The following is a 14,870-nucleotide window of genomic DNA, read 5'->3' as shown; positions in this document are numbered from 1 at the left end:
CTCACATTTGGGGGTGTGGGTACAATGTGTTCTGTCATTTTTCTCAAATCTCCTTCCCAAGTTCTCATTAATCTTTCTCACCTTTATCATCTTTGAATCTTGAATACACAATTGTGATCAGTCTTCAGCAAATTTTGGCTTCCCCTTCTCTCCTACTTAATTGTGGACTCTGGGAGAGAACAGGTCATGTATATCCCCAAGATATTTGGAACGTAATTAGTGCCCCATAAATTGAATTGGATATAAAGGTAATTGATTAATTAAACCTCAAGCTATTGGTGTCCAGTCTGCTCACTTATTTCACACTTGTAAGGGTTCTTGCAGGACCTACTTCTCAGCCTTCCTCACTATTCCGCTTGCTTCCCAGTTTTTCATTACTCCAATTTTCATACTAGTTTACCTCATTTATTTTTGTTTTCTTCTATGCAAATTGTGAGACAGAACAGACGACCAAGACACAATACACCAAAAGAACAACAACAAAATAAGAAATATGAAAGTGGTAATTTCTAGTTTTGCATGTCTAGTCCTGAACATTCTTCTGAACTTCATACCAAATTTCCAGCTTAGTGAGTCATTTTTGTGTCTCGTCTCTGGTTTTAATTCTCACAAGTAGTTCCATGCCTTTAACAAATCTTCAAGGAGCCTGTTTTATAACCATCTAAACAATTAAACACTAACCATGCCCATGTCGTTACCCACCATGACGTTGTACATGGACGTTCTCTTGCCTTCTCTTCAGGCACTCTCTGCTTCAAAGCCCCTCAATCCTGGCTCTGGAGTGACCTTTTCAACGGTGCTTCTCACTGTCCAGAATTACCTCTCCTGCAGGCCCTTTCCTCCAACTGTCCATATGCTGGTTCCTGTCTGCAGTTCCTCTTTGTCTTCACAGAGAACCCACACCCTCATCTTTCTGACATCTGTTCTTCTGTGTGTGTGAAATCTTGCAGTTTCAAAGCCCATCCTGTAGCTTCCTCACTCATTCTGCTCATCTGGCATTGTCCTACCCCTGAACTCCACTTTGTGAAGAGTTAGTTCCATGTATTTGGTGTTAGTTTGTTCTCTGGTTTCTTCATAGTCATCAAATAGTTATCAGTTCTGTTTCTACAAAACTGTCAATTCATAAACATCTTTGATACCTCTCCCAATTACAACAAAGTACTGAGTTAGTAATGGACACAAAATAGTTACTCAAGAAATACTTAGTGGTTATGCAGTATTTCTCTAAAGTTTGTCTCTCACAAATTGCTTTTAGCACCCTTCTATTTCTATAATATGTGGAGAAAAACAATGTTTTACTTGCTCATAAAGTTTACTTAAGGACTTGGTTTTTTGCCTTTAATCTATCGGGGTGAGACTAATATTCTTTCTTGGAATTTCTTCTCTCACTTTGTTCTGTAGTGCCTGTTAGAAATAATTCCTTTCTCCTTCCCAGAACCTTACAGGAACTTCCCTTTTTTGCTGTCCTACCAATGTTCTTCTCTGGGATTGGTTTCTTTGCACTTATTCACAAATTATAACAGGTGGGTTTTCCAGCTGTTTCCTTTTGTCAAATTTCTGCATAAGTGCCATCTCTGTGATTGGCCTAATGCCTCTATGTAATTTTGTATCTGAACTAGAGTCAAATTAATCTTTTTTGTTGTTATCTTCTGAGCTCCTTTACATATGAAAACTAAAAAATTTAAAGATCTGAAAATCGTTAAGCAAATCTTTGACCAAGGTTTAGCTCTAGCTTTTCGGAGACTTCGATTGTGCCAAAATCAGGAATCAAATAAGAAAATTGCATGATTTCCTTTCTGGAGAGTCTCTCACTGACATTTAAGTTAATGTAATTCCAGTTAGGTAATGTACAAAATATTTCACTTGTGGGAATTATTTAAGAATTGGTAATGTACGTCTTTGCTGGGCTTATTCCATTAAAGAGCCCCAAATCAGCTGCAAAAACTTCCTGGAGACTGTGGTGCAGTATGTGACTAAAGTATTGATTCTGGATCACAGAACCACCCAATGGTGCTTGAGGATGCTGAACATATTTAGTCTCTGTAGAACTCACAGAATCTTTGACCATTTCGTTGGCTTCTTACAAAATGTCATTAACATACATAGGTAGTGGGCTTGAGCCTGAGTGTAGTGCTTTTTGTTGAAGTGTTTGAATGGTCTGAGTTACTGAAGAAAGTGATCCACTGGCAGCATCTCTGGAATATGACACCCCTATATTCTACAGTGACTTCAATAGGTTGGCTATGAGGTAGCTGGATGGCTTGGTTAGGGGTGGACAGACTTTATTTCATGGTTGCATTATTATGTAACCAATCCTCATGAAAACCTTTTTAGCTATTTCTGAAAACCCTCGCTTTCACACAAGGTAACTGAGGCACAGCAGGGTTAAGTGGTTGGACATACCTTCTTGTTCTACTTCAGTAAAATCTCCAGGCCTCGCTAAAGTACCCCAGCAGAGAAACAGGTAGACTTATGAACCTAAAGATGCATAATGCTCTCCAAGCTCCCTCAAATCTCTGATCTATCACTGAAAAATGATCTAATTCTTATTTGAGTAAATGTTGCATTACTGATTGGTTTACAATGACTTGAACTGGTGGGCTTAATGGTGACTATTTTCAGCGTTTTAAGTTGCTCCTAAATTTTCCATTTCAAATTCTCACCTGCAATATGTTAACGTCCCCAATTCCTTTGCATTCTTGCCAACTCTTGCCTTTTTTTAAAAATGATTTATTTATTTATTCATACACACAGAACTGGGGTATAGGCCAGAGGTGCGGAGGGTGAGAGGATTCACCAGACACAGAGCAGGGAGCAGAACAGGCCTACTGATGAAGTACACTGCTGAGGGGAGCAGCAGGCGAGACAGGAAGGTCTGCCTCGTCATGTGGGTCACCTCTGGGTTGAGGATTGAACTCATGCTTGAAGTGGCTTTAGTTTCTTAGTGCTGTGCTTTAATCCACTGCACCACCAGGGAGGGCCCACCAACTTGTTTTTATCTGACATTTTCATTATTGCCATCCTAATGCATATGCAGTGGTATCTCATTATGGTTTTGATTTGTGTTTCCCTAATGACTAATGGTGTTGAGCAACTTTTCTTGTGTTCTTTGGCCTTCTGCCAATGCCTATTCAGAAACTGCACACTTTTAATTGAGTCATTTGTTGTTTTTTTGTTGTTGTTGTTGTTACTGAGTTATAAGAATAATATACTTTAGATTCAATTGCCTTTTAAAATATATTATTTGCAAATATTTTCTCTCGTTCTGTCATTGACTTATTCTGTCTTGACAGAATCCATTAAAGCACGAAATTTTAACTTTGTTGAAGCACAATTTACTTCTCTCTGCTTGTTTGTGCTTTTGGTGTCCTAGCTAAGAAAACATTGCCAAATCCCTAGTCATGAAGACTTACTTATTTTACAAGGTTTATTTAGTTTTGCTTTTTATTTATTTATTTATTTAATTAATTTATTAATTAATTAATTTATTTATTCATGGCTTAAACAACAGGAATTTATTTGCTCACATTTCTGAGGGTCAGACTTCCAAAATCAGATGACCAAAAGGGTTGGTTTTCTTGAAGAATATTAGTGACCTCTTTCCTTGGCTCACAGATCATCGTACAGTGTTTTCACATGGTTTTTCCTATGTGTGCCTGCATTCCTAGTGCCTTTTAACTACTAATTAGGACACCAGTAGTAATGAATGAGAGGCCCATGCTAAAGATCTCCTTCAGACCCTTATTTCCACATCCTCTCTTTAAATCACTAATCTTCAAATATAGACACGTTCTGAGGTATTACAGGTTTGGTCTTTACCATGAGTTTTGAAGAGGAAGAATCCAGGTCATACCATATAATCTTAACTTCCAGTCTTATGTTACTTCACATATGCATAGGAAGGCTTGTAGAATGAGAAAGTGTATTTATAATCATAAAATTTCTTTATACCTTGATTTAAAATTTTTTTTTAAAGATTTATTTATTTATGCATACAGAACTGGGATACAGGCCAGAGACGCAGGGGCGGTGAGAGGATTCACCAGAGACAGAGTAGGGAACAGAACAGGCCGACTGATGAAGTACACTGCTGAGGGGAACAGTGGCAGGTTAGGAGAGTTCTGCCATGCCATGTGGGTCACCTCTGGGGTGGGAATCAAACTCATGCTGAAGTGGCTTTAGCTTTTTAGTGCTGTGCTTTTAACCTGCTGCTCCACCTAGGAGGGCCCTATACCTTGATTTTTTAAAATGATTAATAGGGACGAATGTCAACTACAGTCTTCTTACATTCTTAACATCCACACAGCTTCTCTTTACTGCATATTCTTACATTAAGGTGAGGAGAGGAAGTACAGGTCTCCCTCCGATAACATGATGTCATAGGGCCTCTCCCAGTTGTGAATGCTGATGTGTCAGCTAAGCCCTGATATTTATTGATCTTTCCCATATTTCTACAGATTTAAGACTTCTCTCCACTGTAAATTCTTACATGTTAATTATGCGAGATATTAGTGACGTTTCCTTGTTGCTCATATTCATATGGTTTCTCTGAGCTTTATTAGTTTTAAGTTTTCCTTTTGTTTTGATCTGTTTTGAGTTAATTTTATTTATTTATTTAAAAGATTTATTTTTTTGTGCATACAGAACTGGGGTACAGGCCAGAGGTGCAGGGGCAATGAGAGGATTCACCAGAGACAGAGTGGGGAGCAGGACAGATGGTCAAAGTACACTGCTGAGGGGAGCAGTGGGAGGGTCAGGAGAGGTCTGCTGCACCATGTGGGTCAGCTCCGGGCAGGCGGGGATCGAACTCATGCTGAAGTGGCTTTAGCTTCTTAGTGCTGTGCTTTAACACACTGTGCCACCAGGGAGGGTCTATATAATTATTTTAAAGTAATATTGCTTAAAACATTATAAAAGTTTCATGTATATATCATTGAAAATAAATATACCACATTAATTTCACTACTGAAAGTTCACTTCTATCCTTTGCCATTTGTCTACTTTATTCCAATTAGTGTAGAAATGCAGTTGACTTTTAGACATTAACCTTGTATCCTGTATCCTGAAACTTTGCTAAACTTGTTTATTAGTTCTGATAACTAATCAAAAGATTGTAAACCGAATCTTTAGGATTATCTATATGTCATCAGTTAACATCATAGTTTTTTTTTTCATAACAAATAGAAATATCTTGAAGCATGTGACACTTATTTGCTTTAAGGCTTTAATATCCAGGTCTCCAAAGTTCTGAATCAAAAGAGCTTCTTTGGAAATACGGTGACTACTTTCCACTTGTCTTTTATGTGAATAAAAGATAAAACAAAACTAGACTGGTGCTCCTGTGAGTACCTGCAGTCGTACTGTGCCTGTCAAACCAAATAACACGTTCAATCTCTAGTACATTTTGAAAATTCAGGCGCCCAGAAACTTTTTAGAACACTTTCTCACTCTAATTAAAATCTGACTGCTCTGTCAGTGGGAAAGAATGAGATCTGACATCCTGAAACCACAAAAAAAATTTGTGTAAATTTTAGTGGGGTTTCTTGTGTCTTTAAACTCTTCAAATTGACCTACAGGGCATCTTATGACCTACAGGGCATCTTATATGGTAGCATGCTATTGATTATGAGACTTGTTTTCCACGAACAGTGGAATGTTCATGGAACTTTAACTAACTTAAAGAATGTTAGTTGCCTATAGATCAGAATTCTCTAATAATTAACTACAGGTTAAATTTATCAAAACCTAACCACAGTTTGCCTCTAGTTTAGCTTAACACAAGTGAAAAATTTGAAAAGTGATGACCCGGTTCCTTTCTCATTACCCCTTCAGATTAGAAATGTCACTAACACTAGTTCTGAGTTTTGAAATGAAGGTAACTTAGCAACCTTGGCAACCTCTGAGGTTTGCTGGTCAGTGGTGTCAGAACTTCAGTTCAAGTTAAAGGGTCAAATCTTAGTGGAATCGACATGCTTTTGAATTATCTACAAATACTGGCCCTTAAAATATTATGGAGTAGTATTTTTTAACTACTAAGCAAATGTATGTAACTTAATAATATCATGACTCAGAGGATTGTTAGCATTAGGCATCTTTGTTCTTTGTTTTAATCTTGTGTATATAGATACACACACACACACACACAGAAAGAGAGAGAGAGAGGAGAAATCTCTTTTGAGAAACCCTAAAAGTCAAAACTTCAAAGCTAATAATAATTATGCTGAATTATTTTTATCACCTACATTACTAGTGGTTTTATTTTTGTGAGCATTTAGAAGCTCATTTTCTACGACTACTTCCAATTTACATTTCTTATCCTTTTACATAGATTTCTACTTCTATTTCACTTGATTGCAGTTACAAGAAAATTTCAAACTAATTATTAATCTTGAACTTCCTGAAAAAAATGAGTAACTATGTTTACAAATGGACGGAGGAAATGATGAGTAGTTTACAAGAACTGATTTTCAGGTTGAACAGTTTAAGACAGAAAGATTACAAACATACATAAATAAAAGAAACATAAACATTTATTTATACCACTCAGCAAATATAGGCAACTGAAGAACTGATGAGATGTCAACTTTCACCACTGTAGAAAGCAGTCCATGAGCTGCAGTTGCAGAAAGAGGTAATTAGTCGGTACCTATTCCTCTTTCACCTTGGTGGTGGCAACAGCTTATTAGTGGGAAAGAGAGAGCCTAGCCTTGCTTGCTCTAGACCTAGGCTCTTGAAGATTTTTCTCAATAGTTCCTAGATATAAGGGCCAATTTTTGAGCATGGTTGGGTCATTCTTCATACTTTCATCATTGCCTGCCATTTCGGAATGTGCCATTTTGAATCTTCCAAGAAGCACGTGTTGCAGTTAGCAATCAGAAGTGTAGGAAATGAGCATGCAAGGATTAATTTTCTGGGAGTTTTATGCAAGTGTTTTGTCCAAGTGTTACTTTTCTTAGTTTTTATGATTGGATGTTTGTGGTATGTCATCAGGTATTAGTCTCACCAGGAGTGACTTTCATTTTCTTCTAGGACACCCCTGGAAAGTTGAAATAACAGAAAAAATTCAAAGTCATAGCCATGTTCTTGAAACTTTTGGGAAACATAGGTTAAGATATATTAAGGTGGGCCACCCCTGCTGATGTAATGGGTTAAAGCACAGCACTGTGAAGCTAGCTGCAGCCGCTTTAGCACGAGTTAGATCCCTGACCAGGGAGCTGACCCACATGACACAGCAGACCTCTTCTGACTCTCTTGCTGCTCCCTTCAGCAGTGCCTTTCAGTAAATTTGCCTGTTCTGCTCTCCACTGCTCTGGTGAAGTCTCTCACCCTCCATACCTCAGGCCTGTACCCCAGTTCTTGTATGCATAAATCAGTAAATCTTAAAAAAATATATTAAGGTTAGATATTAAAGTTAAAATAGGCTAAGATATTGTGTATATGTTTTCCATATGAACGTGCAAAGCATCCTGTGTATTGAAACTCTTGTCTGTATATTTTATGTGTATATTACATGAATGCACGTTTTTACCCCTCCAAGAATTCTTTTTTTACACAACTTAATTTGAATTTTAATCTTAAAGAATGTATCTTTTCGTTTAGTAAGATATTTTGCCTATATTATTTCTGACAGTTCTTTTGCTCTCTTTAATTAGAGAAAAATGAAGTATTCTCTCATCACTAGATAGCATTTGAAACATACTCCAATCTTCCTGTAGTCACACTGATAATAAGTAGAAGTACCTGCTTTGAGGAGGCTACTAAAATATAACAGTGGAATCATTGTTAGCTGAAAAAAGTGATGCTTGCCTTCCAGGAGGACAAGTATCCAGTAAATCTACAGATAAGCAACCAAGTAGATAGGGATAGAACTAGAACACAACCTTGATCTATGCTAATAAAATGGGCATTTTCTCTCTTTCCCCCTACTGTGCTTTCTTGTTCTGGTTCTAAATTTAGTACTTTTACTAAAAGCTGGACGGAACTAGTGTTACTGACATCAGAGGCAAAAAGTTGCCTTTAAGATAAACTCAGGGGTGATTTACACAATATGGCCAACTAAGTTCTGTTGAAAGAGAACTAAGTGAATGTATGGAGTTAGATGCTTGATTCTGCATGTTTACTTTCTCTTGTTCCTCCTTTGGCTTTGCCTCTAGAGTATAGATTTTATATTTTGATGCATTCTTCTATGGCCATATATTTTTGGACCATACCTGGGTTTATTTGACTGGCCCAGACATAATTTCTGTCTAATTACTTTAAGGTTATTGGTGACTAATGCTATAATTTAGAATAAATAATATGACCTGTAATTCTCACTATGGAATTTAAAGTTGAAGATAGATCAGTAGCACTATTGAAGAGCTTTCTCTCTTGACTGTTCTTCTCAGTGTAAAAGTGGCCATTGTTTAACTGAGAACCTGCCTGTAGCATATAAGATGGAGCAATTTGCTCCTACTCCTTATTATTGAGGAAAAAAATTTACAGCTTTTACTGCTGTAGTTGGTTTATCCTTGCAGAATGCAAGGATATTTTTGAGAAATGAGGTCCACATCAGGTACTTCTCAGCTGCAGCCTCCTTTGCTCACTTGGAATCTTTTGACTCAGTCTTGAAGGCAGTGGGCATTATCTGCCCTTTGCCTTGCGTTCTTGCTAGATTTTTGACTCCTGCTTTGATTCTGTCTGGTTAGCAGGGTGACACACAGGCTACCAGAAAATCAATGCCAAATTACATTTGTTATGGATCAATTGAGATTCCTCTTCTCTATAGAAACATACTTGTCTCTAAAGTTGCATTTTGCAAACTATCCCATGGATACAGATTCATTCCTTTGAATTCTAACAGGAAAAGGATCTGGTCAAATGGTTTAGCAAATAAATCATACCTCCCTTGTGGGGACTCCCAATAAATAATATAATATTAACATATATACTTTGAGAACTCTTGCAGAAGTGAAACCTGTCAGGTGACTTTTGTTTATTTTCTTTCTTTTTAAATTTTAGACCTTTTTCCTCACCACCATCCCTTAGATTTTCTTTCCCATCCCCCTTCCTATTAACCCAAGAGACTTCATTTATTAGTGTTCCCTAGTCTTTCTAGGTGTTTTGCTTTATGAAATCATCCACTATATAAATGCCCAATACCTATCATTGTGACTTGTTTTACTATGCATGATTTCCTTGATTTTTTTCCTGTTTGCTATAAAAGGTAACATGTTGTTTCTCCTTATGACTGGGTTTTATTCCTTTGTGTGGATATACCACATCTTCATGATATAATCCTCTATCAAGAGACACTTAATTTGTTTTCACCTCCCTTGATAAACAACACTTATGCCATAGATGACAAATCACAAAGTATGTTTACAGATATTTTTTTCAATTTTCATCTTAAAGTAAACCCAACTAAATCTCCCCTTTTGCATTTGAGTTAGTGTCTCCTTAGGTATGTTTAAATTTTTTTTCACTCAATAATAGAAAAAGTCAGAAAAAAAAAAGGAGAATTGGTGGCCTAGAATTGTTGGCCTAGGTTTAATTTATCCAGAAAAGTAAAATCATTAATTATTTCATGCTTGTTGAGTAATTAGATGAAAGTTGTGCCCTCTAAAGAAATGCATTTTTTGGTATGTCAGGTTTAACATAGCCATAGTAATCATTTTGTATCTTTACTTATTTAATAATTATAAGGGAATCCTCTTTAACCTGGCCAGCACTTTCTGAAAGCTTCCTTTTCTTTAAACCCCAAACACATTTGCTGTTTAAAAGAGGGAAACCAGTTAACCATGAAATCCTGTCATCCATTTTTCTTTGTTAGGCCTTTGGTCTGTCCATATTGGGAGAAGTTGATTCTCCCCAACATTTTGAATAGCTTTATAATTTGGAGAAGTAAAGTTTTACTTAAACAGTCAAATTTCTTTGTCCTGCTCTGGTTGACTGATCACCCTTGTTACTTAAGAAGAACAGTAGTTTTGCCTCAGGTAGAAGTACCTCAAAACGGGAAAGGCAGTCAACAAAAAGGATAGTCCAGCTGTAATAACAAACCCTGGTTCCACCTTGGAGGGAGGGATATTGGCTTGCTGCCCTCTTTCACACTTGCATTCCCTTCAGGCCTAATTCAACTTTATTAGTGAGGTGAGCGAGGCTAGTCAGGGCAACAGTCTCTTGTCTGCCCTTCCCGGGTAGCTCTGGGCCAAATCCATAGGTGAGGTGAAGGCCCCTGCGGAAAGCAGCTGTGCCCAAGGTATGCCACAGAGTGAGCTTTAGTTTATAGTGCTGCTTGGGGAAAAAAAGAGGGAAAAGAAACTTTTGTTTTGAAGAACTCGAGATGCCTTTTATTTAACACATTTTATTAAATGCCAAGTACTAAGCAACTGGTATTGGGCTGGTTATGTTTTAAAACTTTCCCAGGAATGGGAGAGAAATGTCTGTTCTCACAGTGGATACTGGATTTGCACTCTTGCCAGCATGAATAATTAAGGACAAAAGCCTACCTGTTCTCACCTCTACCTCACTTTTATCAGTGAATTAAAAGTCATTTTCCTTTCTCGTCTTCAAATAACTCTTGAGATTTGGCCGACTTTTGTCAATAGCAATTTTAGATTTATAATGAGAAAAGTTGATATGTGTGATTTGGCCATTTTCCCATGACTAATTTCGCTTGATTTTTAAAGCCATCACACATCAAGGGAGTGACGTCTCTTTCTGTTAAACAGTGGCTTCTTACATCTGAGTCATGACAAACTGAACCAGGAAAGTATTTGAGCCCACTTGTCTAATATTATCAGAGTCAGAGAATAGCCGCAGGAGCATGAAAACAGGGCCCGCACGCAGCCTTTCCAGTCATGTGCTGTCAGTATTTCAGCTTTCTCTCTATCGCACTTCATAGCTCTCCTTCTGCCTGTTATGTTTGCATTGCCAATCCCTAATTCTGCCTGTCTTTTAGCCACTGTGCTTACATGTGAAAAGTATCATTTAATTTGAATTGAATTTATTTCAGCAAGTCGTTACTTCAGTTATTAACATAAAATCCCACTTAAACACTGTCATTTCTAGAATATTTCATTGTAAATGCTAAATGATAATAAATATACTTTCCACTGCTTGGATCTGATGATGAATACAGTAAATGTCCCCAGCTTTCCTTTGTTAGTGACTAAACAAATATAAACTCTCTTGAAGCTCTTCAGACTCCCTGTTAGCACGTCTGGTGTCTTTGTGAGTAGTGGGAAAAAATGTGCGCGCTGGGCAGAGCCAATAAAAACAAGGTGCCCCTTTTCTTGGGGAAACTGGGGCCTTTGGCTGGTGGAAAGGGGGCTGGTGCTGGCCCCACTCTCTTTCAGCCCTGACCTGTGTAGCTGTTTAAGACCCTGTTTCATGGACAGGAAGGCAGGGAACGATATTCAGTTCTGCCTCTACCCTGTCCCCAAGGCCAGAGGTTTCCTTGTTTGTTTGTTTGCTTGCTGGCTGGCTGGCACTTAATTCATTTTTATAGTAATGACATCTGAGAGACAGGGTCAGAGAACGCTGTTTGATTTTAGGCTATGCAAAGCAAAATAAGCTTTGGGACCACTCAATACAACTTTCCTGTTCCAACATGAATGTTAGGAAGTGTGTCCATATCCTGGACAGTCATCTAAAGAATCATTTGGAGAAGTGAGTCTATATTTTAAAGAACACATTGTAACTATAATCGAATAGTTGCTCCCGGGACCAAGTGTATAGATGTATAGAACATGGAACTTGCCTGGCCTTGTGTTCTTTCTTAGCATGCACTAATAATAATACAATTAGTAACCACTATATTTTCAGTTTCAAAGAACCAGAAGCTCCTGCCTCACCATGTGAAAAACAATTATCTGCCTCCTTCCTCTCCCCAGGAGCAGGAAAGGTGAAAGAATAAGACTAAAGGTGTTTTCCTCTTATTCCAGGTGATGTAGTCCACATCACTGCTCCCAACAAATTCACCTTTGAGGAGGCTGAAGAGGCGTGTGCAAACCAGAACGGCCGGCTGGCGACGGTGGGCGAGCTGCATGTGGCCTGGAGGAACGGCTACGACCAGTGTGACTACGGGTGGCTGTCAGACGCCAGCGTTCGCCACCCTGTGACTGTGGCCAGGGCCCAGTGTGGAGGTGGTTTACTTGGGGTGAGAACCCTGTATCGTTTTGAGAACCAGACAGGCTTCCCTCCCCCTGATAGCAGATTTGATGCCTACTGCTTGAAACGTAAGTGTCTGATTCCTTTCTAAAAATTACACGTTTAAAAAAATACTTCGAAGGCATGCATTGGTGTTCAACTAGCCCTTGGAATGGATTCTGTCTTGCAGTGTGTGCTCGGAATGGAAATAGTTCAGTGACTTTCAAAAGCAGATTAACAGAAGAGCAGTGAGATGGTTCGAATGGCAGGGAGTTTGACAAATGGGTGGTTTTTAGAAGAGGTAAGGCAGTATTAGGCTAGAGTTTTATGTCCACTGCACTTGTATCATAGAACGCAGTTCCGAGTAGCTACTTTATATTAACTGCAGTCCTTCAAAGCAATTAGATTGGTTGTGCTATAATACCTGGGCTACTGTAACTGAGCTAAATTCTTGCATTCTGTTTATTTCATCTTCATGTGGTATTACTTTCTTTGAAATGATAGAGAACTTCAGTTTCAAGAATTGCAGGTAAGTACTGGAGCTGACTTGGAGAATCATCAAGTTTAATTTAATTTATACCTAAAAATACACTAAATCTCCACTTATTTTAAATATTGAAAATATGTGCTTTCTTAGGGCTAATCTGCTAGGATCATATTGAAATACAGTGTATTTCCTTGTGTGATTTAATGTAAAGATGTTCTCTTCAGCTAAGTTTAATACTTAAAAATTGATTTTAAGTAACACTTTGAACCTTCATGACATAGTTACTTTAATTTTTCAGATGTCCTTGCTCATTTAGCAAACCTAGTAATGTGATACAGTGTCATGCATACAGAATGCTTAACTAAACAAACAAATAAATGTGGAGTCTCATTGTGACATTCACTGTGTAAGTTCAATATTGTACCAGCTAAACAAAGATCTAGACTTTTTGGTGACCTTCAAATATGTTCAAGATAGGGCTATGCTATGTTGAAGTCTTGTGAATTTTTTTACTCTTTCTAGTACTTCTTGTTATAGAAACAAGTAACTGAAGTAACTAGAAAATCACTAACATATATAATTGGCTTCAAAGGGAAACATACAGGCATTTTTCATCAGGACACAGAGCTGGGAGAGTCAGCAAATAGATGTTAGTGCAAGCGAAACTTGACCCTTCACATTCTGCTAACTCCTAGCTAAGAGGCCTCTGCTCTCCTCTCAGACGCAGCTTTCTGAGTGTTAGTCACATGTTGTGTATTAGTCCCATACAAGTAGGCCATAAAAAAAACAATAAAAATAATAGTTTTGGTTCCTTCATCTTGTAGAAAAAGTCTACCTTGATAGGTTTCAGGACAATAAGCAGCAGCAAAAATAGCAAAAACCTTATCCCAGCTACAAAAAAGATAAATTCTTTAAAGTTGTGTTCTCATAACACTGGCTCCAAGAAGTTCAAACTCTAAAGTCAGTTTTAGGTTACTTGACTACTGTGGTTAAGGAACAAAATCGGATTTTAGTGTGTGGAGGCAGGGAAGGGTTATGGAGGTTAAATTAGGGGAAACCTAGTATTTTATAGTTTGCCTTACTTGTTTGATAAGATTTTCTTGTGCTTTATAGAACTGGCACTTGAAAAATTTTACACAAATTAGCTTTTTTTCCCCCTGAGGGTGATCTTTAAAGGAAAACCCAGCTGTAGGCACAAAATTTTCTTCCTGATGTGTTTTAAATTATTTATGTAAATATGAAATTTACATAAACCTATGAAACAACAAGGCAGCCAGATACAAACAGAAAAATCATCTAGTAAAATCTACATAAAATCTGAACGAGTTTGAAAGTTTAGGTGCGTTTTTTTCTCCCCTACTTCATTTGAACCTCTATAGCTTGGAATTATATATCTTACAAAAATAACAAACTCAAATCTGGGGTTTCTTCCTCCACATAGGTACAGTTTCAAAAAGTGATTTCACAGATGTACAGAAGGTTGGTTAATTAGAGGAATTTAGAAATAGAACCATTTTTTATGGCTTTATTTTACCAAATGCAGAAAATGGTTTTTTTTCCAGAAAATGTTTTTAAAGTCACTTTAAATAGCAATACCACATATCACTTTACTATCTTTTCCTTTTCCCTACAAAATCATTCAAGACTTAATGACTGGGATTAGAATCGATTTCTGTCAAAAAGATTTGAAAAACAAGTAAATTAATGTCTTTATAAAACAGTTTTCCCTTTGTTGATTAAATTAAATTGTACACTGTTATTTCAATTTTGACCTCATAGTTAAACAAGTTCTGTGAAAGAGAGTTGTACTGGGCTTTGGAAGCTTACCCATACACCAAATTGAAGTGAATTAAAGCCACTCAAGCCTCCTGATAACTCCTCCTTTGTTGCCATTAGTGATGTCCAAGAGAAAGTGCTTGTTTTCTAGAAAGCCCACTCCATTATTCTATTATCATCATTCCTAGAGAGCTTCTAATTATCCAAATCCATTACATTAGAGTTTAAGCCCATATTTTTAAATTGAAGATCAAACCTAGTACCAGTCATTCATTGAACATAATTGATCAGTTGTCCCTAAGCATCTCCCACTTGAAACAATGTCCTTGCTTTGAAGTTTCAGTTTCTTGCTGGACTCTTGGGTGACTTGGTGGCGGTTACACCACAGTGGCAATACCTGATGGGGGGATCCAAATATTACCTCAATTAAAAATAAAGAAGGAAAGAAGTTCCAGTTTCTAATCATCACTGCGCTCTG

At 37.5% G+C, this 14,870-nt stretch overlaps 1 protein-coding gene across 1 annotated transcript in view; it reads left to right on the top strand.

Annotated features, from left to right (window-relative positions):
• VCAN (versican) overlaps positions 1 to 14,870 on the top strand; it is a 91,326-nt gene that overhangs the window by 14,192 nt on the left and 62,264 nt on the right. Inside the window, exon 5 of the mRNA XM_004678428.2 lies at positions 11,925 to 12,218. Coding sequence (XP_004678485.1) covers positions 11,925 to 12,218 — 294 coding nt within the window. The remainder of the gene's footprint in view (positions 1 to 11,924; positions 12,219 to 14,870) is intronic.

Source organism: Condylura cristata, unplaced genomic scaffold (assembly GCF_000260355.1).
Source record: "Condylura cristata isolate star-nosed mole 26May11 unplaced genomic scaffold, ConCri1.0 scaffold00007, whole genome shotgun sequence".
NCBI lineage: Eukaryota > Metazoa > Chordata > Mammalia > Eulipotyphla > Talpidae > Condylura > Condylura cristata.
Note: the sequence above shows the minus strand (reverse complement) of the source record. Positions and strands in the feature narration are given on the sequence as shown.